Raw genomic sequence first — 27204 nt, 5'->3', positions numbered from 1 at the left:
CCCGTCAGGAAGAAGAAAAACAAAACAAACCCGAGAGAGCTGTAACAGCGTGCGGACTCCATTGAAAAGGGAACGTTATTATCTCTAACACGGGACACACACGAGGTCCAACACCGAGAGAAACGTGTGTGGGGGCGTCCTCAAAGTGAGTACGACCGTTTTTCATCCGTTTCGGGGAAAGTTGGGCTTGGCAGCGGATGGGTGTTTTCATCGCCGCGGCGGATTAGCTTTGAAGCTAACTGTCGGTCGGTTGTTGTTGTGTATCGGGCTTCAGCTGGGATGAGGAAGGGGGCGGACGGAGGCCATACTGACTGAGGCTGCAGCTGAAAAGGAAGCGAGACTGTCCAGTTCCGCGTTAAAAACACAACCAGAAGGAATAAAACACGAGCTGTTTGGTTGCTGTTTTTTTCTTCTTTTCTGTTTTTTGGACCGCAGTTTGTTGAGCTCCTGTAGGAAGTGGAGAAATGTGGCTAGCTAATGCTTTACGACGAGCTCAGGTAAATTTCGATCACCGAGCCTAAAAACCTGTCCACAAAAGACAGACTGTTTAGCTGATGTAGTCCTCTAAGGTGTAGTGGGTCAGTTCCCAGAAGTGACTGATTCTGGATCAGCGTGGTCAAAAGTGTACTTATGTAAGAAGATTGGCTTGAACTCTACTTTAAAACTACCTACAGTCATCCTGCACGGCTTGGAATGCACTTAAAACTACACAGCATGCCTTTATATGTGTGGCAGAGCAATTGTAGACTGTTTGGAGGTGTATTTGTGGTAGGAAAAGCCTCGGTAGTCGCGTGAAACCCCTTCTACTGTGACTTTCTGCAGGCAGCCCGAAGTCTCATTAAGGTACACGCCCCCCAATGCACAACACATCGAGAGCAGCTGGAAAAAAACTCGACACAGCCAGAAATTTCCATGTGGTTGAAGGCAAACAGCAGACTTATATTTTCACCGAGGAAATGGCCTTAGTGACGATTTATTAGTGTTATTATATTACTTTGGGTTTTCACCTTAATAACTGCTTTATAGTTTATCGTCTGGATTGGGCACTTAAACGTTTGATTCAGTGTTTCTTCTTCGATATAAATGACTAAATGTGCCCCAGATTGAGTCGTACTGCAGTGCTGCGTTGAGGTTTTGTGGTAGGTGGTGGATTTTACTTTAAATATCTGTGAAACACGGTTATCTAGGCCACGGGCATGTAGGCCTCCAAGTTGTTTATCTTCTGCCTCAACCTAGGCTGAATCCAGGCTGTTTGTGATGAAGCAGCTCGTTTGATTGACGGCTGCGACGGCTATTCCAGGACACGTAGAGGCGGGACATATTCTCAGCTCGGCCAATGGAGGATTGGGATTACGTGGGTGTTGGCACAGAATGGTTAGTTTGAGGCTTTGTTTTGCTTTGCTGAGGATCTGTGATGAGTGCAGTGACTGGTGAGATACTGGTGACATTTATGGGTTTACTGGTGTTTTGTAATAGGCCATTTGTAATGTACACCACTCCGGTATACTCCGATGATTGTTTTGATGCGCACGCTTTTGCAAAACAAATGCATCCACCACGAAGTGGTGCAAAGATGTGCATGGAAGACATTTAGTAAGAAGCAGATAGTATTTGCGTCTTTGTGCAGGGTTGATGTTACAAAGCTCACCCTGCATTCATCACCTTTTATCTGTGCTTGATTTTAGTTATGAGTGCTCCTTTTAACAGGATAAAAACATCTGTATTGTACCATACAGTTATCAGGCCATCATATGCCTCAAATGCAGGGTAGTTAAAAAAAAATGCCTTCAAGCATGAAATACTGATTTTATTTGCTTTTATCATAAATAATTTGAAACCATATGTTATTGAAAGCAGTGCTTTTCATGAACAGGAGAAAAGGATCCTGGATAGCAAAGTAATTTTACCATTGAAGGAATGCTGGGATCAGAGCGCGCCAAACCTAATTACCCAAAAGCCTGTCCTGCAGTGCTGATAGTGAACTTGAGATTGATTTGAAAATATTTTAGACTCGACTGGTTTATTGGGGATCACCAGATTTAACTGTTTTGTTTGTTTGTTTTTTAAATTGTTTGTTTTTTTGAATTTTAACTTTGTTTGTTGCAATCTTGTGACTGCTTTAAGACCTTTAAACAGCTCTTCTTTCTGTATAGTTTCCAAATGATTCACGTTTATCTACGCCTTTCAAAGCAGGCCTGTCGTGGCAGGAGAAGAGGAGGTAGCTGAGTCGCATGAATTTTTGCCACAGTGGTATGCATTACGTTTGTCTGTGACAATCCAATTAATTCAGTTAAGTTTCACGTCTCGTTTTTTTCTTCCGATCACGTGCCCGCCCAGCACAATGACTCTCTGTCCTTCTCAAAGGCAGCCAGCCGCCCTGCAGTTTTGGAACTGCTGTGTTACCTGTAATCTTCTTGCAGGTATGACGTTGTGGACTAAAATCAAACATCTGAAGTGAAGTAGGCGTCAGCCATCAGTGCTTATATATAGTGAAATGATTGATGTTTGTCAGATGCTGAATGCAAAGATTACTGAGCTGCAGGGTTAGTGAAAACACTGTCATAAGATTCAAGATTCAAAGTTGTCATGTGTCACAAGAGAAAAGGCATTTCTTTGTGCAATGAAATTCTTTCTTTGTGCAATGAAATTCTTTCTTTGCTGTCCACCCACAGATGCCAATTAATATATACAATAGAAATAGAACATATAAATACAAATAGTACAAATAAATAGCTGAAGACAGAAAAGGAGACAAAATATGGAGATTTGAAACAGACGTGTGCAAAAGAGCTATAGCTTAATATGCTGGCTTAATATATAAACATATTCAATTTAAAAAAAGTCTCTGACTCTTCCCATGTGAAGTTGCTGCGTTAGCTCTTTCCCCGCATAAAGACGACATTTTTTTGCAGCTTTGAAAACCTTTAGGATTTGTATCTGGTTTTTCTGTGCTGCATAGGCAGAGACCATCCTCACTAACTTCTTGTGCAAACCCTGTCATTTTGTTCTATAAGCAGGCTTGAAATATGATAGAAACCTCTCAGTTCAGAAAAGCGAAACAAGAGTTAAGATCTGTTCACTGCGGAGGATGCTGTGGTAAAAGCTGCTCAGTGAACTGAAATCAGTCTCAAGATTTAAAAATCAAATCCTTGCTCATGCTGAAGTTTAAAATAACAGTTTTTCATGGAGTTTGTAAAAAAACTGAACATTGTTTTTCTTAAAAATGCATGAAACTGATTTCCAGATATATAAGAGCAGAGAGAAAGAAATAGATAAACGTCTGTTGGTACATCCTTAATAAAAACAGCTGCTTTTCTAATGTTGGTATATGTTTTAACATGGAAAATCTCAAGGTGTAAGATAGTTACCTAAATGTGAAAAGCAACTTAAAGTTATTAATATTTTTCTCTGTCAGAAGACAAACACTGTGATCATTCATCACTAGATGATTCCTCTGAATGGCCGACACATAATCAATAATTGCCAGCTCTAGTGCCAGCTCTGTGCCTGTACCACTTAGTCATAAACTTATGTATAAATAAATAATCTCCAGCCTTTAAGCACAGTTGCCTGTCAGTGAGCGCTCATACCTAGTTTTCTTATACGACTTATGGATTGGTGACCTTTTCTGATATTTGCAGACTTCCTCACATGTCCGTGCTCAGAAACAGACTGCTGTCTCATGCTTGTTATCACTGTAGGGATCATGGGCTGACTGCTATCAGTAGGTAACTCATTCCAAATAAGACACTGCTGACTGGCCTACTTGGACCACGTCCAGTGTTGTGGAGAACGAGAGCTGTTTGCATGATAGCGCAGCTCATGATTTGAACTCAACACTCAACTCCCCCCTTTTTTTCTTTTTTCTTTTTTTAACCCTCAGTGCACTGAACTAATAGGGAAGAGAGGAAACAAACACCACTGCGTTTAAAAAAATGATTTTTTAAATGCTTTTTTCCACATATAAATGTCTGAAGCTTCAAAGTTAATGGTCGCCTTTGAACACTACTTTCCCACAAAACTATAGATTTAGTCTCAGCACAGTGACACATGTTGCACTCTCACACCTATAGTCACGCTTTCTGTTTTGATTTTAATTTTAGTAAATGGTTTTTGGTATTGAAAATGCAGCAGTTTCGCTATCGGCTCATTATTTGCTATCGTTTTAATCATTCAGTGCAGTGATGAGAAACGAGGAGCAGGTGTTGTTGTTACTTTTTAAAATTTCCTTTATTTAACCACAAGTGTAATTATTGAAAATCGCCAATGCCCAAGATGGGTAGCAGGTCAATCAGCAGTGGCTACATACTCTAATAATGCACACATGAATACACAGCAAAGCACACAAAATAAATATACACACATAGGTGAGACACATACATTATAAACATTAAAAATAATGCAGCTTAAAACTTGAGAACATGTTTTAAATGTGGGGGAAACCTTTGAGAGAGGTTTAAAAAAATGATATCAGGGATCTTAAATATTACCCATAAATAACAGCTGGCATTAAGCAGATACACCAGCGTTATGATCAGTTTATGACTGCAAGGCTTACCTTGTTATGTTTGCTTCAGTCATGTGGCCTAGGTGGGTCTGTATGCTGCTTAAATGGGATGAGACATCTCAACATGTGTTATTGTTAAAAGGATATGCTGGCTTGGGCTACTCAGTGCACCACAGGTGTATAAATGGTGCAGGCCAGTGTCTCCATCTGATGGGATACATTTTTAAAATACTCAAATGCAAGGCCCTCTTTCTGAACTATGGCCAAAGTCTTCTTCTGAAGCCTGAAAACAGAGCTGTGCCCAGATCAGGTGCAGAGTCAGATCGTCTGAATTACAACGTGCTAAAAGGTTGTTTTGGTATTTTGTTAACTTCACAAGCTTTAATAAATACTAACAGATCAGCTGTAAAATGTTGCATTCAGTGGTATTTTTCTACTGGTTGACATTTATATCAATCACCTAGTGTTTGTTCATTGTACACAGAAACAAAGACAACTATTTTAAGCATTTTGTAGACAAGAAACCATAGATTTGCAGTGAAATAGCGCTATGACCAAATAAGCCAAAATTAGTTGCCAAGAGTTGTTATAGAGAACAACAATTCATATTGTAAAAATGGTGTAAAGCGTGTGAGCAGAATGATGCAGCCAGAGTGCATCCTAGCAGCATAATCAGAAGTCATTTACATTACTGATGGTGAGTGCTGTGTTTTATTACTTGGTCTGGATGGGTAAAAGCTGACCCTGGGTTCAGACTCAACCGAGATGTAAACATTATGCTGCAAAAGAATCTGACCTGTTGAGCGACTTTTTCTATCTTCATAGTAAGCCAAGAAAGAAAATCTTTAATGTTCCCAAAAGCAGCCTTGGAGAAAAAACAGAAATGATTGAGCTCGTACAAGAATGCTGATATAAGCGGAGGTTGCTGTGGCCTTAAATAAAGCTTAGTCCTAATGTACAACACCTAATGGAGGCGCTTTTATCTCTGAAGTCCAACCAAACAGAGAGAGGAATTCTTCTTCTGGGTTCTTGCAGCCTGCCACGGTCGGTCATAAATATCTGGCTCTGCATCACAGCCTGTGTCACCCACTGGGTAGTGAGTTGGATTAAACTGTGCTGCTGGAAAAGATTCAGTGCTACTTCGACTGGATAACGGTGGCTCATTTTCCACATGTTTTTGAGGACCTCTGGTTGTGGACACGGGCTTTCTGTTTCCCCTCTGTGATAGCAGCGAGTTTGGATTGATGCTGTTGTTATTGTTCAGGCCATATATGTCATCACTCTGCTTTTTTTTTCTAAACATGAAACCAGACACAGCTGCCCAGGAAGGAAGTGCACATCATGATATGGTAATAAGAGAATTTGTATTTCAGAGGAGGAGGAGCTTCCAAATGGGTGACCAAGGTGGTTAGTGTGTATGTGTGTGTGCAGAGACTTGTTTACTCACATGTGCATTGATGTTGGTGAAGGTGTTGCTTTTACAAATGCATTTGTCCCAGAGGCGTGCACGGCTGTGTATTTTTTTTTTTAATTTTTTTTTTTGCCCACTTCCTGTCTCTATGCAAAAGTGTGTATACATAGCTCAGGGGTGAGAAGTTCATTTGCAAGAGGAAGTGATGTTGTTATCTTGCTCAGAGAGGAGTGTGATTCGTGTGTGATATTGTGTTGACAGATTGCTGCTGGGGTCGTGTCTCCACGCAGACTCTCGTGTGTTTGCTATGCAAAAGCAGCAAAAGGACCAAAGATCAATCTAAATGTTGCCATCGTTTGGTGATGCAAGAAAGTGAGCGAATGACAAACAAGCAAAGAATGAACCAAGCTTGATGATGGTGACGGAGGTAATTAAAAAGGTTGCAGCTAAGCTTGATGCGCGGTTGACTCAGAACAGATCAGATTAACTGTGAGCGATTGCTTGGCAGCATTTGAGTTTGACAAAGAGGCTGCTTACCGAATGTTTGATGAGGACCGGGATCAGAAGGTGGCACAAATTTGGTAGAGCGTTGCTGTCTACTTTTCGGTGCTCCGTTTATAGTCCCGAGTCATAGAGACTAATGATCTTTACCCACAATTTTTAGTATTTCATGTGTGTTTTTCTTGCTTGCATCAATTTTACATCATGCATCATTTATGTCACAAAGTTATTTCAGTCTGCTGAATATTTTGGCTGTTGTTTGATGAAACAGAACTGAATTGTTTCTGTATACTTTATTTTGTCGTTTGCTTTAACATTACACAGTTTACCATCCTGCGGTTTCGTTTGAGAACAACAACCAAACACAGCAGCTGTGGTTAAAATCTACTTCTTTGTTTTCAACTCTTTTGATTTTAATACTTGCTCTCTGTGTGTTCTTCTAACCACAGACCTGAAGCTTACCAAGAACCGCACCAGACCACAACAGACCAGACCTGACCAGGTTGAGCCCAATTATTCACAGTCTCCCTCTCCCCCTCCCCTGCATCCACCAGCACTCTGCGATTGTTTCCTTCAGCATTAATTTATTGTGCTGATCGGACAACCTCACACCACTGGGACTGGACAGGAGACCCAGAGGTTCCCACCACTGGAGCTCTAAGCTGTGCCTGGCAATGCCTCAGGTAAGAGGTACGATAGGAGGAGGGGAAATTGTGCTGTCGCTGTTGTTGATTTGTTTTTTTCCATTAACCCATAAACCCACGAACAAAAAGTGACTTGATTTTTTTTTATTTTTAAATGGTCTGAATGAACTTTCCACAAAAATCTGAGACAAAACTTCCTGTGAGCAAGTATGCAAAACACCTGTGGACAGACAGAATCGTAGATGTGAAACACGGTTCAGGGGCTTGAAAGAGGAGAGTGACTGACCCCAGTGCTGTATGATGTCTGTAGACCCTGCATCCAAACAGCTGCTGAAGCCAGATGGGCTGACTGTGAGCGACTTTCTCAGTCCTTCTAAAAAAATAAGTGCAGAGTGCCAACTCTGAGCAGGCTTTAACATTTTTGTAATTCTCTGCGGTGCCGAATTAATAGCAACGTAGCAAAGTCAGCTCCCGGAAATGATGGTGTCAGCCTTGACAGTGTTTTTTTTTTCTTTTTTTTTCTGCTGTTCTTTTCTCCTGTTTTATTATTCATATTAGATACCACAGGGACTGTTTGTTTCTTAGGGTTTTGTGGTATCTTGCAAAATGTGCAAGTATGTTGTGATTGCAGCGCGTCTGTAGCTGCAATCTTATCAAATAATTCCCTCAGCTGTTAGAGTGAAGAACAGGAGATGCTGGTGGTTTGTTGGGCTGAGACACGTGTTTAACTTCAGCGCTAGAACAAAAATAACAACAGCAGCTCTGGAGTAATATCTGTAGATGTTAACTTTATTGCAGATATATTAGTAATGGGTTTTATTTTAAATTGCAGGAGTGTTTTTACAGTATTTTCTATTGCTGATGGAAGTTTTTTTTTTTTTTTCTTGATGATGATGATGATGGAAAAAATCAGACAGCTATCCATTATTTTGACATATTAGATCACTGATATACTGAATGTAACATGATTTTTTTTCTCATAACCTTTAACTACAATATATTATTCTCTGTCAAAGTCATGGAGCATGTCTGGGAGCATTACAGGGTAGCAGGTGCTGTTGCTTCCTGATGCACCTGTCAGTAGCCATGTTTGTGGGTTATACTGATTATTAATCAGATCGGTGTGCACGCAGACACTTCCTCTGATGTTCCAATGGTGGTAAAATTATTCTCACTTTTCATGTCTGTTATGTCGTGTTTCGGTGTCCAGTGTGGCAGTAGAGGGGGAGCAGAATAAAATCACATATGAAAAGTTGTCTGTATGAGGGAGCGGATGGAAAAAAGCCTCCCATTCATGTATTTGATTATGCTTCAGTGCCCAGCTTAAGTTTGCTCAGTTCATAGTTGCGTGTTTGGGCACAATAGCTGCAGTGTTTTTGGTTGTTTTTTTGTTTTTTTTGTGTGTGCTCTAAATGCAGAAAAAAATGTTATTTATTTATTTATTTGCTGTTGACATGAGACATGACTGCACAGTCAGTGCTTTATCTTTTCTTTTCTCTCTCATAAATGCACACTGCTTTCTGTTTTAGTTTTTAGTATTATTGTTTATTGAAATACATCTAATGATTATAGGAAGATTGAATGACAGATAATTGTATTGTGACTGATTATATTATGTAGGAATGATGAGATGCAGAGTCGGTCAGACTATTTAAGAAGTTGAGAAACAGCATGAACTCAATATAAAAGATGGACGTAGCCTTAGGATGTCTCCCGTTGGTTAGGCAAGACTCATCTCATTCAAGATCCCAAAAAGCTGATATTATGTAAAATATACAGAAAGAGTATTCAAGGATTTGGCAGTCATGTAAAACTTTAGGATTAACAGTAAATGGTATGAACGCAATTTTATGCTATTAATTGTGAGGGGCAGCACATGGGGGCAACAATAGACTCACGATTGGGTATTTGGAAAAAAAGAAAAGAAAAAGCTTTTTTTTTTTTTTTTAAATTAAGGATAAGGAGGTGATCACCACTCTGTGAAAGACTGCGTGGGCAAATTGAGCATTTATTAGTGTCACATTGCAAAGACCTGGATAATGTAATCATGTACAGTACAAAATATCCCTAAAAGATTCAACAGATGATGTTGAAATCAAGGCAATATTGACTGGTGACGAGGGCAGGGATAGCTCAGTAGGTAGAGTGGTGGCCCCATGATCGGAAGGTCGGGGGTTCGATTCCCCTGAACAGCTACCCTGAGGTACCCCTGAGCAAGGTACCGTCCCTACACACTGCTCCCCGGGCGCCCAGTGGCTGCCCACTGCTTCACTGAGTGAATGGGTTAAATGCAGAGAGGGATTTTCCCCACGGGGACCAATAAAGTACACTTTCTTCTTCTTCTTCAGGCCTTCGGACAAACAAACAAACAAACAAACAAAGCGGCAGACATGACTTTTTTAGTGCAAATCACAGCGTGAGCTAGCGAGCACTTCTGAAACCCACTGTCTGTGAACACTGCATCGATAAATGCCAGCCTGTTTTTGCACAGGTCAAATGCATTTGTGATCTGATGCATCTGGGAGGTGCATTGGTAACTTGCACTTCTGTGAAACCCTTTCAAATAAGACAATGTCAAACCGCATTCTGCACATATTCCAAGAGCACAGCTCCGTAGCAAAACAGTCCCGCTGGTAAACTGGTCTGTGTGCAGCAAATGATAGCTTCATCTATCTTTAGAAATTGAAGTCAGCTAAACTGTGAACTTACATAATTCAAATAACTGCACTCAAGTCGGATTTGTGTGTCCACTCAGCTGTTGTACAAACCTTGATCATAATGACACAAAAATACACACAGAAAACACCTGTAGCTTCCTCCGTCTAGCTTATAATAATTCCTGGCAGAATTGAAAGTATGGCACACAAAATGTAAAAATAATGGTAATAACTTTAGTTTTATAGCACTTCTATAGCACAGTTACAAAGTGCTTCACACTTTAGATAAAACCACACACTAAAGTCAAGTATACATGTTCAAACATATTGTCTTACATTCTTTCCTGCATGCACATGTTGAAAGAACGAGAAATATATGGGCGAAGGTCCTTTAAAAATGAGTTTTCATCAGTCGGTTAAAACAACCCACAGTCACAGAGCCGACAGGCTGAAGAAGGCTGTTCCACAGTTTAGGAGCTTTAACCTCAAAAGTGCGGTCACCTCTAAATTTTAACATAGGAGGATGAAATCGTTAAGAGACACTGATGAGATTATCGGAGAGGAATAAGGTCTCAGCAGCAGCTCTGCTGTATACACAGGGTCAAGGCTCACTATAGCCGGTGAGAACAGCGAACTCCTGGCACATCGTTTTCAGACCCCACGCGGTCTTTCGCTACTCACATTAAACATGATATATAGGTCACTTAGATAACTTAAAAATGTTCTTGTTTGGCTTTTTTTCTGTGTTTTATTTGTTCCTCAGTAAATCGGTTTGGCTGAGATTAAAGTTATAGTTTTTACACAGCTGAATAAACATCAAACAGAAAACCGATTAAACAGAAGTGTGAAATGGTAGAGAATTTACTCCAATGTCCTGTTATATTTTAGATAGCAAGGAGCAACGGCCGAGTTTATTAAACTCCACCGAGACAATCTGCAAATTTCATTAAAAGTTGAATAAACTATCATCTTGTCTTTATTTTTGGTTGACACATACCTAAAACACTTCAGGCTGTAAGTTAATGATAGCTATATAAGAGCAGATGCATGCTGGTGCAATAAGCTGTACGTTTTACGTTCAATGGATGCATGCTCTGATTAGTCGACTAATCGACAAAAATAATCGGTGACTGTTCAACTACCAAAATAATTGTTTGTGGCAGCCCAACTGCACAGCAATTGTAGGAGATACCTTTGAAAAGAGTAACATAAAGAAAGAAGAACTGGACCAAGGATTGAGCCCTGAGGGACACCACATATGAGGGGCACTGATGAGGACATGTAGTTATTAATATGACTTCTGAAGTGTCTTTCAGATAGTAATGATTAAAAAACAACAACACACATCTGATAATATGACAACAAACATTACAGAACAATATTCTTTTAAACAATAATCTTTTAAAAACTGAGCAACATTAAAAGGAAGACAAAGGTTGAACTGAGTTTATCAGATTTTACTTGTGTTGCTGTGCATTGTTGTTTAATCAAGTGTTCCCCCCCCCCGTGTTTGTTGCAGCCCAGCGTCAGTGGGATGGAGCCTCCCTTTGGGGATGCCTTTCAGAACTACTCGATTGCTGACCAGGCTCTGACCAGCACTGAGCTGCTCGCCACCAGCTCTGACCCAGATTTCATGTACGAACTGGTGAGTAGACACACACAAAGACGTAAGACCTTGGTAACCATGCTTTGAATCCGGCTTCTTTTCGCATCAGTCACAGCTGCTCATGCTGAGCTGACACTGAGTTGCATCCAAATGAAGGATTCGAGTTTAAAGGTCAACAGCAGCAACTCAATATCGTCCCCCATCACAGTCACAACAGCTTTCTCAAATAAGAAGAAGTTATTTTATGGCAGTGAATGTGTGTATATACAGTTATATTGATTCTTGTTAAGTGCTACAGTTACTCTAAAAGACTTATATATATTTGTCAAAAAAAAATCAATATAAACACTGAAAGTCATCAAGATTATTCTAAACATACATACTCAAGTAGCTGAGCTGTAAACTAAGAAGGTTTTGATTGTGCTAAGCCACATTTATAGATTTGCCAGTGGAGACCCAGTCTCTGCCGGCGGGGCTTGATCAGACACAGCTGCTCAAGGGTCAGCTTGGCCCAAGCACCCCCACAAATATCAAAGATCAATATAAGGTTACACAGCACACTGTTTAAGGGGCCACAGAGCAGGAAAGCTGCAGGAAATCCAGTATCGTTCTTCTGATTAAAGGAAACCATATTGTAAATGTTCCAATTCTTCTTTTTCTAACCTAACATTGACTTCAAGAAACCTTAGAAACCAAAGTTATTTCATCAGTTTAATTTCTCAATTCAGCATCTTTGCTTCGCTGGTCTTCTCCTGTAAACATTTCAAATTGTGCAACTTGTTTGACAATTTGTTAAATCTGTGTGCGATGTCTAAATAGAAATCACTGGAACAGTCAAGCCAAACTGAATCAGGGCCTGTCATGTAGGGACTTTGCTGATCTGAAGTTGGTGGGTATAAATCGATTAATTTATTTTTCAGCCCGAGTTGTCTTTGACAAGAGTGCAGTGGCACAACAGTGTTACTGTGGTGAACTAATATGTCCCTAGGCTTTTAACATAACACATATAAACAAGCCAAAGTCATTTCCTGTGATGATTTTCACACAAATTATCAGCCTCGCAGTTGGTTAGTTACGGCTAGTTATTAATTGCAAACAGAAAAACAGGCAGGATATCATTTGGGATGAAACAGAAGGCACTTTGGTTTTCTGGGATGCTTCCGTAGAATGAAGCTATCATTCATGTGATAGATAATACCTGTCAAGCCATCTGCTGCAATGGCAAAAGGACTTCTTCGCCAAGATTCACAATTGAAAATATTGAGGTCGGATGTGATTCCTCACCATTTACAGGGATTATTTCAGTAATGGTGAGAAATCCTGAGGTTTATAGAAACGTTTAATGAATGCTGCCGTGGACTCGGCTTAACTTCCAGACTGGCGTTTATCGAAGCAGAGACTCGTGTCTAATTGTTTAGAAACTGTCTGACATTTGCCAGGCTCACAGGCAGGTGATATGAAGCACCGCTCATGTTGTCAGCTGCAGGTGTCTGCCTTAATTTACTGTCCTCTGTAGACTAAACAATAGTGATTGACTGCCTCACTCTCAATTTCTTTCACCCTAGTAACACATTAATGAGATGATGGTGTGCAGGATGACCTTCCATCTCCTTTAGTTAGTTTGTTTATCATTTGGTGTGACACCCTTTTATTATTAAAGCAGCACTAGTTAGTCAGGGTGCAGAGTTTTCTAAGCTATTCAGTACAGTGGGGTGTTTTTTCTTCTTTTCTTTAACAAGAGTATTGGAAATCCTGTCTGGGGCTGCGTCAGCATCTTCTGCCCTTTTATGCAATCCCAGACTGATTTCACAATGTTGACATCAGAGCTCTGTGGGGGTTGTACCATCTGTTGCAGGGCTCCCTGATCTTGGTCCTTTCATGCAGGTTCTTTATGGCTTTTGCTGTTTGGGACCGCTGTGTAGTGAATTTCCAGACAGTCAAACACCTGGTTGCTGGCATTATGTGGTGGCTTCTTATCATAAATGTCTTTTATGAAAGTTAACTAAATCATTCAATAATGAAATCTAAGCTAAGTAGAATTTCATACAACATCACCTACCCTACCACCTGCCTTGATCAGCTCTCTGTCTCTTTAAACACTTTGGAGGACTTTAAAGGTCTTTTTTTTTTTAAACTCAACAAAGCATTTAATTGTTACAAAATCTCACACAAGGTCTAATCATCAGATAAAATGAAACGGTGGCACTTCATGTCCAATAGGTCAGCATGACTTCAATGTGAAATCTTCACTAGTCGGTGCCCTTGACTCAGTAACAGAAGAGGAGATTGTGGGAATATTTCACATTCAGTTAGATAGTGAAATGATGACACTGCATGGCTGAAGTTTAGGAGGAAGGTGGTTGGTGGTTTGATCTCTGGCTGCTCCAGTCTGCATGCCAAAGTATCCTTAGGCAAGATACTGAACCTCAATTTGTTCTCCGATGCTTTCATTGGAGTGTAAATGCATGACTGTTGGAAAAGCATTTAGGTAGAAAAAGGTGCTCATATGAATAAGGCATGTTGTATGAAGCACTTTGATTAGAGTAGGACCAGTCCATTTACCATGATCCTTTGTGTCTGGGACAAGGACACGCACTCTAACTTTACAGATCATCCTATCCTATAACAGCTGCATGGAGGTAATTCTTTAATTTGCTGCTCTCTTCAGGACAGAGACATGAGCCACCAGCAGAGCCCCTGTGGGGACAGCATTGTGGGGGTCGGGGATGGAGGCAAGGAGGTTGAGGGTTGCGTGGACCAGCTAATGGGTCTGGGTGAATGTGAGACAGTCTGCAGCAGCTCGGCGTTCGAACAGTGGGACTCCTACTGGGAAGACCTCACCAGGTACTTATGATTTATTCATGTGTTGCAGTTTTTTTTTTTTTTTTTAGGCCATGTTAAACAACAACAACAAGTAACTGACACACAAAACTTTGACCTCTTAAACTCTGTGAAGCTGGTTTGGTTTGTAAATGAATAACTAGCAGATACTTTATATAGTGCTTTTCAAAGAGTCACAAAGTGCTTTACAAAATCCAATACAGAGCATACAAAGCCAGGCTTAAAAGCAGCAGAAAAATGGAGCAAATCACTGACTCTAAGAAAGAAGCGAAAACGAGAAGCCTTTAGCAACAGTTGAAAATGCATAGGTCACATATTACATGTGTCAACTTGAATATTGAAATCATACAGAAACACATCCAGTGTTTGATCAACAAAGTCCCGTAAAGTTGACTTGGTGGGTTTTTGTGTGTGTGATAGTTTCTTATAAATTATGTAATTTTAAATTTTTCTGTCTTTGCTTTGAATCACGTGGGTTAGCTGACGGAGCAGAAAGTGTTGAACTATTATGAGATGCATTAACATGTTGTTGATCTGGTTTATTTTTCATGTCATTTGCTGGTAGGCTTCCTGCATTTTTTTAAACTAACATTTAAAATCTGAAACTCACAGTTATGCTGTATTTTTAAACTATTATTTAGATATTTCACCATCATCTTACTGTGGTCACGCCAGGTTTGTAGTATGAGGAGGCTGTAGCGGGCCCCTGCTTTTTATAAGCTTGCGATTGATGATACGACTGATTTTAAGTTAAATCTGGTTTTAGTTAAATCTGTTGTGACGTCTTTCAATGAGCCTCATGAGAAAGGTCAGAAGGCTTTGAAGGTTTGTACAGAAGTAGAACAGTAATTGTGAAGGCCTGTCCTTTTGGTCTCAAATAGACGCAGCAGATGAGGATTTGAAGCAGATAGTAGGTTAGCCGGGAGGCAGGAAGTGGTTTAAGAGGCCTGTAAACAACAAAGTAGCTGGCTGCCGCAGTCTCCTGGGGTCTCAGGTGATGCTCCGTCTGTCCTGCAGCTACCCTGATGTTTTGCTGCCAGAGTAGCTTGTGTACTCCCCTCCCCAATGTTGAGTGCAAACTGAGGGCAGACTACTGTCTCTGAAAAACAAAGTCCATTAAAACCGGGGTGGAATAGTGCTGGTTGTTGCAGGGTTTGAAAAATCTGCTGCATACAGACTTAGGTTTGGGTTGTGCCGAAGTGGAACAGAGGAAACTGCTGTATCTTTTTTTCCTAATGTGCAAACCATACTTTCCAGCTTTGACTAAGAATGTGTGTTTCGGCAACTTCAGATTAATTTTGTTATATTGTTGTGCTCTGGTGCACCAAAATAACGTTTGGTGCTTGCTGGTCTTACCAAACTATAGTTTTCTTCACCGCACTGAAAGTGCTGAGAGAGCCTCAGAGCTTCCTGTTTATATCTTGTGGCATGAAGAGGCTTCACTGTTATCACTGGTTTCTCACTGAAGTTACAAACTTTAAACTAAGTTAAAAGTAAAGTTGAAAAAGAAAGTTGAACAGTTACAGATTTTCTCTGAAATGTTCCAGCTTGGAAAAATGCATTTGTCTCAAGCTCTGCAAAGATAAAAGTGAAAGTGGAAGAGTCACGCTGTGCTGTGCTGTTTAACTGCTGTATGACTGGACCATTGCCATCATGTGACAGGCTGCCATTGCAGTTCTAAGTAGAGACAAGTGCACTTCCACATTTAGCATCCCCTCTGTGGGGAAAACAGGTTTTCACTGCAAGTTGCAGTAAATGAATATTTCCATTACTGGTTTTGCTGAACATTTCCAATATTTCCCTTCAGTCAGTTACTCATCTTCAAGTTTCATATATAACAGCAGAGCATGAATGTTTAGCATGCTGAAATAGTGTTTTAGTAGTTTTTCATGAATAATAACTTGTAAATTCTAGTTTTTCTCTGATGATCATGTTGGTCGGCTGATTATTGTATTTGCAGGGTCATTTGCATGGTAAAAATGTGCACCAACAAGCTAGTATTCTAAAGATTTAACAAGCTTAGGTTATTCAAATATAGACAAAAATAGGAAACAGCTGCAATGCAAAGATGTAATGAAGATACTATGACAAGAAGGCGAAGGTTTCCACTGTTGCTAGTCTGTGTCTCTCTGTATTTCACAGATACACACGGCTGGCCAGCTGTGATATCTGGGGCACCAAAGAGGTGGACTTCCTGGGATTGGATGACTTCTCCAGTCCTTACCAGGACGAGGAGGTGATTGGTCGAACTCCGACGCTGGCTCAGCTCAACAGCGAGGACTCACAGCCTGTGGGTGAGACGCTCTACCCTCCCGCTGACCTGAGCTTGCCCCAGACTCAGTCGTCCCAGCTTCCCTGTCACAGTAAGACTCTCCTGGTCCCCGGCCAAGGATCAGGCCCTGGCTCTGTTCAACCTTCACCAAGCTCCACATCCTCTTCCCGTCCTTCGCGCAGCCTTCTCCCGGACTTTCCTGAAGGCTCCCAAAGAGCAACCAGACCTGTTCCTTCCAGCACTGAGACTATGGCTAAGACTCAGAGCCACCTCAGTCTCACCCAGGACCATGGTCATGCTCAAATAAAGCCCATGGTGCGTGGAACCAAAATGGGAGCCCCAACTTCCTACAGCTCTGACTTTGTACGCAAGGCTAAAGTCCGTGTCAGTGCTGTACATAAGACCCAAGCGGACATGCCTCCCCAGACGGATTTTGAGAGGTCAGATCCCATTCTACCTCTCTCCCAGCCTCGAGATGAGAAAGCCTCTACTTCAGCAAGTGCCGCCTTAGTGGGATTACCTGGTGCTGCCGCCGCCAGCTGTTCGGGCGGCCTGGCGAGCTTTGAAAGGAGAGTAGAGGGGACAGCGAGGAGAGAGATGCCTGTAGGCAGGTCTGCCACTGTGCCTCAGCTGGTTGAGGCGAGCCAGGCTCTGGAGACCAGCACCTCTGGGCTGGTGATCAGCGATGGTGTTTGCAGCGGGGCTGGCAGTCTTTTGGTTGTTGAGGGTACGGAGAAGACCAAGGAAGAGGAGCACAACTACTCTCTCTTCATGACCCGCAGCAGACTGGGCAGCAGAGGCCACCCGCAGACAGAGGAAGAGGATGAGGAGGATGAGGAGGATGAGGAAGAGGCAGAGGAAGAGGAAGGAGATGGGTTGGAGCTAGAAGACGAAGACCACGATGAGGGTTTTGGCAGTGAGCATGAGCTGTCTGAGAATGAAGAGGAGGAAGAAGAGGAGGAGGACGAAGACTACGAAGCAGACAAGGACGATGACATGAGTGACGCCTTCTCTGAGCCAGGTAGCTACTCTACATAAAAATGTCAGCTTGTCAACAAGTAATATGTTAACGATGCTTCAAAATAAATCTTGAATTTAAAATAGTTAAAGTGATTTTTATTACCTTTATTTTACCAGGTTGTCTGATTGAGATTACAATTTCTTTTAAAAGAGAGACCTGATCAAGATAGGAGCTGTACAACCCAAAACATTGAAAAAACTCTACACGTACAACATAAAATATAAATCCACAACAAATACCCATAACAAAAAGCATTAAAAAATTAAGTGGCTAAGAGTGAGGTCAAGTAATTTGGACATGTGAAAAGGCACGTGTGGTCCCATTTTCAGTAACTATAATCTCATTGAACGTATAAGAAAAAATATGATACATTGCTACATTACAAGCAGATGATTACAGTATTGTGTTACTGGGTATTTGGTGTCACCACAATACTGAATACACAATACATCCTTTTCTTTGTCTCTGTTTGTCTCTGTTGCATTAATTTCCTCCCCTTCCTTCTGTGTCTCTCTCTTCTGCCTCCGTCAGGCTGTGACATGGAGCTGATGGAGGACATTAAAGGGCTCACAGCAGGAGTCTCCAGCCGAAAGAGAGGAAAGCGCCGCTACTTCTGGGAGTACAGCGAGCAGCTCACCCCCTCCAAACAGGAACGCATGCTCAAGCCGTCCGAGTGGGACAGACACACGCTGCCTAGCAACCTGTACCAGAAGAACGGGCCTCTCCACGGTACACACACATGCACAACTATATGCGCATGGAGGCATTATTAAAGTCTCGCTTTGAGCTTCAGTTTTATATGGAATTAAATAATCTTTTGCATTTAAGTGTTTCCGACATTTTATTTTACATGCCCAATATCGGCATAAAAATGATCGTATACGGCTTTTAGTGGATAATGCAGAGTGATCAGAGACAGGCTGGTTGGATCGGTTGGATTTTCCACAGCAGCAGCTGTGCACAGCATGTTGCAGTCATGCTACAGTTTGAGTAATCACACTGGAGTTATTAAATAAATTAAAGATGTATATTTTATTTCACACATTAAAGGACTCCTCTGTTTGCAGCAATGCAGCAAACTATTTGTCTTGTATCCATATTCTTATTTATTCAGTGTTGTAAAGGGAGTTCTTTAAGTTGAATAAAATGACTCATGTTGGATTTTGATCATCATAGTTTCAGGCTTTTAAAAGTTAAGGTCATTGTCAAAAAGTTGCTGCTTGATGATTAATAATTAGGTTATTAATGCATCCCCACACCTGTCAGACCCACTGCAGGTTACCGGCTGTTGGTGCGTAGAAAATCTTTATTTAAAACTAGGGCTGTGCTATATGACCAAAATCTCATATCCCGACATCTATCGTCCCGATAACGATATAAATCACAAAAATTTTACATTTTCTGTAAATTATGTGAATCTCAGGCAGCTCCACTTGCGTGAAGTGTTTCCAGCAGGGCGTCGTGTACCTGTAGTCGAATGTTTTAACCGATGCATGAAACGATACATTTTTAGACATAAGTTGTAACGACCGCCGTTTTCTTTGTGAGTATTTATTACACGGCGTGCTGCGGAGAAAAGCCGGTTCTAACGTCTGACTCTAAGGTTTATTTTTTAGCACCTGGCGGCTCTTTTTTACTTCTCATCCGTAAACACTCTGCATACTCTTTCGCGTGATTCAGTTTATTTTGAAAAGTCTCAACAGGATCTTGAACTTTATTGTGACAGGTTTATGTAGAAAATAAACAAGCGGACACGCAATGGTTTTACCGTCGTTGTTGCTAACGACAACGCATAAAAACAGGCGCTTGTCCGTCCGTAGTGTGGTTATATTAAATATAAGAGAAAAAGAGAACTTTAAGAAATTAATGTAGCCACTGCAGTGACCATCAAAACGATGAAAATATATTGCCGTAAACAGTTTATTTTGCGACACCACGAAACAAATGATAGCGTAAAATGAAACGACAGACGTTTTTATATCGTCATCCGATATATATCGTTATATCGAACAGCCCTATTTAAAACCAGATCAAGCAATTTAAAAAAACAGAGGTACACTTGCAGTTGGCTGGTTAATTTGAAGTACCATGTGCACAACTAGTGTTTGTTCATGTTTTCGAGAACTGAAACATTTAAAATGCGATTGATGTCTAACTCCTTTGTTTTGATGATCTTTACAAAGGAAAATACATGCTGAAGAAGTCTCGCCGCACAGATGTGGAAGACCTGACTCCCAATCCACGCAAGCTGCTGCAGATCGGCACAGAGCTTCGTAAACTGAACAAGGTGATCAGCGACTTGACTCCTGTGAGCGAGCTACCACTGACTGCACGGCCACGCTCTCGCAAGGAGAAAAACAAGCTGGCCTCCAGGTAAACCACGCATTCATGTGTTCGCTGTGTACACATGACAGCTGGAGAACAGCCATATGTAAAGTCCTGATGACTGCAACAGTATTATTTTCAAAAAGTTTTACCCTCTCGAGCCTGATTGTAATAAAGATGCTGATTTGAAAATAACCTTTGTTTCTCAGTGAGATCCTCTTTCCTCCTATTGATTAGAAACTCTTCTTTCTGTCTGTGTGTTTCAGAGCTTGCCGTTTAAAAAAGAAAGCCCAATACGAAGCAAATAAAGTGAAGCTCTGGGGACTCAGCACAGAGTACGGTACGTTGGCTCTGACGCTACATGATCTAAAGCTTTACTAGAAACAACATCTGCATGTATTTTTTCTTGCACTGTTGGCAGTTCAACGGAAACTTAATAGACAAGGATGACAGTCACTGTTATGACATTTTACTTTTTTTCTTTTTTTTCTTTTCTTTGTCAGATTAGAAATAAGATCATGATTGATAAGAATAACTAAATAACTGCTCATACTTGTCACCAATTTTAAAAAGAATTGTTACAGTGTCTAACCAGGAGACAAAAGCACAGAATTTTTTGTGAATAATCTGTGGTCAAACTGGTGTTTTCCTGCAGACCGGCTGTTGTTTGTGATCAACGCTATCAAAGAGGAGATAGTGGAGCGAGTGGAGGACTCTTCTCCGCGTCCAACCAACATGTCTGACACTCTGGAGAGACTCATAAAGGAGACACTTGGTGAGAATCGAAAAGAAACACAAGTTAAGCGCGTATTATGCTTTCTGGGGTTTTATCACTTTATTTTAGTGTTGAAGCTTTTTCTTTATACATGCAGATGTTCTGCATATTCACAAAGCCCAAAATCCATGTCAACAGGAGTTTTTATCTTCAGTGTGCCTCAATTGCTTGAAACAACTCGTGAGTCGTGAGGGAAAAGATCCCTGGCTGAAAGTAACATTTAGACAGCATCTGAACACATACAGTGTCTCACAAAAGTGTGAGTACACCCCTCACATTTGTGTAAATATTTTATTGTTTCTTTTCATGGGACATCATTGAAGATATGACGCTTTGATACAATGTAAAGTAGTCAGTGTACAGCTTGTGTAACAGTGTAAATTAGCTGTCACCTCTAAATAACTCAGCATACAGCAATTTATGTCTAAACCGCTGGCAACAACAGTGAGTACACCCCTAAGTGAAAATGTCCAAACTGTTCCCAAAATGCCAATGTTTTGTGTGGACAGCATTATTTTCCAACACTGCCTTATTTTCCATCACTATAGAGCTTCACAGGGTGCCACTGGGATCCTCTTCCACTCCTCCATAATGACATCATGGAGACACATTTTGCTCCTCCACCTTCCATTTGAGGATGCCCCACAGATGCTCAATAGGGTTTAAGTCTGATGACATGCTTGGCCAGTCAAGTACCTTTACCCTCAGTTTATTTATCAAGGCACTGATCTTTTTGGAGGTGTGTTTGGGGTTGTTATCTTGTTGGAATACTTTCCTGTGGCCCAGTTTCTGAAGGGAGGGGATCATGCTCTTCTTGAGTATGTCACAGTACATGCTGGAATTCATGGTTCCCTCAATTAACTGTAGTTTCCCTGTGCCAGCAGCACTCATGCAGCCCCAAATAGCGACGTCCCACCACCATGCACCATCATGCACCATCATGCAAGGCAAGACACACTTATCTTTGTACTCCTCACCTGGCTTCCGCCACACACCACTGACATCATCTGAAACAAACAAATTTATCTTGGTCTCATCAGACCACCCCCCCTTAGTCTGCTTGTCTTCAGCAACCTGTTTGGAGACTTTCTTGTGCATTATCTTTAGAAGAGGCTTCCTTCTGGAATGATAGCCATTTGATGCACCTCCAACCTCTGCAGCAATGCTGGCAACATCTATTTTCAAATGACAGCCTCTGGATATGACACGAGCACGTGCACTCAAGTTCTTTGGTCAACCATGGTTTGTTCTGAGTGGAACCTCTCCTGTGAAACTGCTGCATGGTCTTGGCCACCGTGCTGCAGCTCAGTTTCAGGGTGTTGGCAATATTCTTATAGCTAGGCCGTCTTTATATAGAGTAACAATTCTTTTTTTCAGATCCTCAGAGAATTCTTTGTCATGATGTGCCATGTTAAACCTCCAGTGACCAGTACGAGAGAGTGCGAGAGCACTTCAGCACACCTGTTCCCCATTTGAACCTGAGACCTTGTAAAAGTAACGTCTTACGTGACACCAGGAAGGGAAATGGCAAATTGGACACAATTTGGACATTTTCACTTAGGGGTGTACTCACTTTTGTTGCCAGCGGTTTAGGCAATAATGGCTGTGTGTGAGTTATTTAGAGGTGACAGCAAATTTACACTTTTGTTCAAGCCGCACACTGACTAGTATCTTCAATGTTGTCCCATTAAAAGATTTGACAAAATATTTACAAAAATGTGAGGGGTGTACTCATGTTTGTGAGATACTGTCCAAATGCAAGCACTGCACTAAGCTACATCTTTGCTATCATAATGACCGCACAGCTGAAACGGTCACCAGACATCATCAACAACACAAATATAAAATCTTTTTGTTTTTTGAGTCGGGAACAGTGCAGGAGCAGGACGGCCGCCATCTTGAGCGGCCGAATATTTCTGTTCAGGACTCTTTGTCTCTGGTTACAGTTAGTAACCGACACTCTCTCTTGCCTCTTTTGCTGGGCTAGCTGACCAATCTGATCAGGCTGGGTTTTATTAGCATGTGGAGACTTAACTCTTTACCCCATAAAGACAACATATCATTGCCTCCTCTTAATAACATGTTTTACACCTCAGTATGTATTAATAAACACGTGGTTTGATGACAATTAGAATAGTTTCTGGGGTTTTACAAGAGTAGCTGCCGAGGCAGAGTCATTTTGTTCTGTAAGGAGGCCTGAAATATAACAGAAACCTTTCAAGTGAGAAAAGAGAAACAAGGGTTATTGCTAGTAATCTCTCAAGGCGTAAAGAGTTAAAGATACATTTTTAACTTTTAGTACAGCTACAGCGATTTTCAAGGTTAGAAAAACGAATGTTCTTTGAACATTAAACCATGTAAAACCTAAAATGCAGGACCCCAAATGAAATCGTGGACCTCTAAGTTAGCATAATATGGTCTTTTTACAGTTGACTGGCCACCAATCAATGAGATACTGTAGTTTACGGTGACTGTGAACGATGACTAAGAATAACTTAAAAAACATTTTAAAGACCATCAGAATTAAATTCATTGCAAAACTATCAAATATATTTGATAATGAATAATTGATATAATCAATGATGTATCAAAGTGATAACCACAATAAATAGGCAGATGCATTGATTATATTTATCACCATATCCAGTCAGCTATAACCTTCACAATTAGATAAGCTGAGTACAAGCATACAGCAAAATTGGAAGCACTGCTGAGCTTGGTGTATACAGACAAACATAAACAGTCCTCCAATTAAATAAAAGAGTAATAAAGATGCTTTCTACGCAATGAAAAATAAAATCAATAAATAATAATAAATTAATAATCCTAATGATAGCAGCTTTAATGGCTCAGGTAGGCAGTGAAATTGATCGATACAGTAGACGTATTTTAGTTCAGTTGAAAGTAAAAGTTAACTTTACTTTTAGTATTTAGTATAAACATGTTCTAATGTATCTTTGTATCTGTGTGTGCAGTGCCATCACCTGTTGCTGGGCAGACTTCAGACTTCGTCAACAAGATCTTGGAGAACACAGGACGCGGCGATCCCACCGGCGGACTGGTCGGCCTGCGAGTCCCCACCTCCAAAATCTAGACAGGCCGCCTTCCACTGAGAGCAGTGGACTCAGTATTACGATCGTGCTGTCCTGTTGTAACTATGCTCCCCTCTGCATGCCCCTACAACCCAGACTTTCATGCACATTGTTAGTCACACAAACACACATACCACTTCCTGTGTGTAGGTATGTGTGCTTGTTTTTGCCATGTCATCTGTATGGCATACACCCTAGCTTTCTGGCTCTGCGCACTGCGTGCAGAATCAGCGCATCACAGTTCTCCCAACTCATTGTGAACGTCCGTTGGGGGGGAAAAGCGCCTCTAAAAGCAAGTGATGGTTAGGTGTATAGCTAATAGCACGTCCTAAATCCACTGGTGATGATTAGATGTGTTTAACATAGCATTGTGTAGGGTTGTTTCTGTTGGAGGCTGAGACAAACAGCCGCATGAGCGTAACCACTGGAATACTTTCACACGTTTGTTTGAGGTTGTAGTGACAAAGGACGAATTTACATGAAAAAAGTTCCAGTTATCATTTCTCAGAAGACTTTCACCTCACAGGGCAACAAAAGTGGACTTGAGGTTGTCAAATGAACCCAATCGAGTAAAGCACCTTGATGAAAATGGCCTTGTAAGCTGCAGTGGAAAAAGCGGCTTGTTCCGAGGCGTTACGGGGTGGCAAGAAATATTTTGTATTGAAGGCCTAAATATGTTCATGCCATCCCTGCGAAACAATAAAGCTGAGAGTTATCATTAGAGCTTTTATTAAGCGAGAGGCGTCCTGCTGGTTTGAAGCTCGTGTCAGGCAGGAGGAAGCTTAACGGCTCATAGTTGACCATGTGAAGAGGAAGCGCATGTAGCATGGTGCTTTTTGGCCTTTGTGCTGGTTATAACTGGACTGCGTGGAACAGACCAGTGTGGGATCAGACAGAAAGTGAGGAAGATGATGATGGTGGTGCTGTTGGCGGCGATAGAGATGGCATAAACAGTGATCCATCTCCTCCAGGAAACTGTAAATAACTGTGTCTCCCAGCGAACGGCACCGGCTTCCCTTTTTTGTACAGTAGAGATGACCAGGCAGTTTGGTGTGTTCATACTAGTGTTTGATCAGAGTTCTATTCATTGTGCCTTGTGTATGTATGTGTATGTGTGTGTGTGTGTGTGTGTGTGTGTGTGTGTGTGTATGTGTGCGTGCGTCTCCGTAAGAGTGAGTGAGTGTGAGCGGGGCTGAACGAGGAGAGGTGATCGGCCAGAACTCCCAGCCTAGGAAAGGACTACTTATAGCGAGTGCGATGAGGGACACGCTGGTGGAGTTTGTTGTGTCTTTCAGCTGTTTCGAAGATATTCTGAATGTACATAAACAAATGGAAGCTCTTGTCGCGTGATGCCACAGAGTCTGTGTATATAGGAGGGCTCTGCAATAGATTACTTTTGGTTTTTGGTACTTTCGTCTTTGGGGATTTTGGGGGGGGATTTAAGGACGACAGATATTTTTCTTTTAGAGTTACAAAAAAATATTTGCACACTATCTTTTGATTATGTTTTGTACCAAAGACACATGCAACGAAATGGCGACCAGCCAGTTAAAGTAAGGTTTTGCACAGCTTACCTGACGCCGTATTGAATGTAAGATTTGTGGGAGGGTCAGGGACTTCATAGAACTGTGAAATTAGCTTGGGTCCAATTCTGTACAGAAAAGGAACATTCATTTGCTTCTTCTTATTATTATTATTATTTTTTTAATCTAAAATTGAACCCCTCTGTTGGCTTCTCCAGTAGATTTATTGCTTAAGGAAGCCCTTCATTCCTGAACTGATTCCTCCCTCCACCTGCTCATTGTGTTAATGGCGCTAGCTAGGATGAATACCAAGAGTGCTACTAGATAAGCTATGTTACAATTTTCTTTTCTTCTTCTTCTTTTTTTTTGCTTGTTAAAATTTCTCAAACAGTAACCAAAATCTTGTGTTCCTGTATCACTTGTTTGATTTCTGTATGTAGATGAGGTCTATAGACAAATATATTAACTGAATATTGTACATAGAAACATTAATGATATATCTATGAATAGTGAAACGCCACTTTTCATGACAATTGATTCATTTTTAAGCATGACACATTTCTAAAGCCTATCCTTGCTTTGAGAAAGTTAGAGTACAACAAAAAACCCAACAGAAAAACCAAAAAAACATGCTCTTGTTATATTTTTGTATTTTAGCTGCCTGCTAGATTTCACATTGGTTTGGGAGTGTTTGTTGGTCACAGGTGGAGGTGTTTGGCTGATGGTTTGATCTATAAGCTCCACCCTTTCTGTTATTCTTAGCTGGCTGATTTGAAATACAGAGAATCAAGACAGGATTTATATAAAACACAATGCCGCGAAGTGCTGGTCTACTTTGAGGGGTCTGTGAGGGGGAACGTTGAAGTGCCGCTGTCGGCGGTTCTAGCGTGAGAGCAGATAAGGAGCGAGATACAGTGTTGTGTCAGATGGTGTAAGAAAGCCAGAGCCATCTGAGTGTGGCTGATCTGGATTCAGCGCTGTCGTTTAGATTTTCATGCATACAGCAGCGTGCAAAAGTCTCGGCGCAGATGATCTAACTGATCTAAACAAACAAAAAAAAAAGACGAGCAATGTAAAGAACTCTAATCATGCAAATTAATAATCTACATATAATACTCGGAATCAGTGTAACAACAATTTTAAAAAAAATCTGGTTGACACTCATTTTTACTCCAAGCGGCATCATTACTGCCACCCACTAAGCTGAAGTAGATTTATGTGGTCGCCTTTTTTTGCTGAGGAAATTCAGCCCTAATAAGAAAGAAAATACACTTATCAGGCTACAGCTTCACCTTTTGGTGTCATTTTGATATAAGAGGAAAATAAAAAGATAATCATTCCATCTTTAACTTTATGCCTTTTTCATATTAGTCCGCTATACAGAGTAAAACTTGCCCAGACTTTTGCATGCTGTTGTATTCTGTCTTGAAGCATGAAGCTGGTTGAATTGTGTATTTTCCTGAGATGGTCATCGCTGCCTCTGACCTTGCTTTGCTGAATTGAATCTCCATTAGTCATATCCTTCCTGACTGGTCACAGACATAAAGAATAACTTTGGTTACCAGTTACGGTAAAGTCCTTTAAGGAGATGCTACCTATTCTGGGAATGTTTCACAATTCAAGCAGAATTGATTTATTTGGAGGTCATATTAAAACGAGAAAAATGTGAATTTGACAAAGCTGAATTCAGACTGGCGTGACGTGAGTCTGCTGATGATAAAGTTTGTGTTGTGTGACTGAATAACAGCTAGTGCTACACACACACACACACACACATATAGATTTTTTACTGTTTTCCGTTCCGTCTAAAAAGGGAGAAATGGTGCTTTTTCTGAAACTAGAATGACGAGTATCCATGATTCATATTTGATTCTTAGACTAGTTGTAGCCTAATGACTTGCTCTCCCCTTACCGTCCATAGCTATTTTCTTAGTAGTTATTCAGTTTTGTAAATAAACTATAAGTTAATATGTATCTTCTAAATGTTAAATATATGTATAGAATACTCTATCTTATATGTTTAAAAAAA

General features: G+C 40.9%; 1 protein-coding gene across 4 annotated transcripts; it reads left to right on the top strand.

Moving 5' to 3' along the window:
- crebrf (creb3 regulatory factor) lies at window positions 1-27204 on the top strand. 4 transcript variants are annotated; one of them, XM_005727865.2, is made up of 10 exons: window positions 1-145; window positions 6869-7102; window positions 11240-11365; window positions 13995-14170; window positions 16310-17460; window positions 17992-18189; window positions 19644-19833; window positions 20052-20125; window positions 20441-20560; window positions 23536-27204. In XM_005727865.2, the coding sequence occupies exons 2-10, from the start codon at window positions 7094-7096 to the stop codon at window positions 23652-23654; spliced, it is 2163 nt and encodes a 720-aa protein (XP_005727922.1). In that variant the 5' UTR covers window positions 1-145; window positions 6869-7093; the 3' UTR covers window positions 23655-27204. The 4 variants fall into 4 exon arrangements, with proteins under 4 accessions (XP_005727922.1, XP_013764943.1, XP_005727923.1 ...); XM_013909489.1 differs by having other exon boundaries at window positions 6869-7109; XM_005727866.2 differs by lacking the exon at window positions 1-145 and adding an exon at window positions 310-497.

This window comes from Pundamilia nyererei, unplaced genomic scaffold, assembly GCF_000239375.1.
Source record: "Pundamilia nyererei isolate P.nyererei 1_Seehausen unplaced genomic scaffold, PunNye1.0 scaffold00026, whole genome shotgun sequence".
Classification (NCBI taxonomy): domain Eukaryota; kingdom Metazoa; phylum Chordata; class Actinopteri; order Cichliformes; family Cichlidae; genus Pundamilia; species Pundamilia nyererei.
The sequence above is the reverse complement of the archived record's forward strand: the minus strand, read 5'-3'. Positions and strand labels throughout refer to the sequence as shown.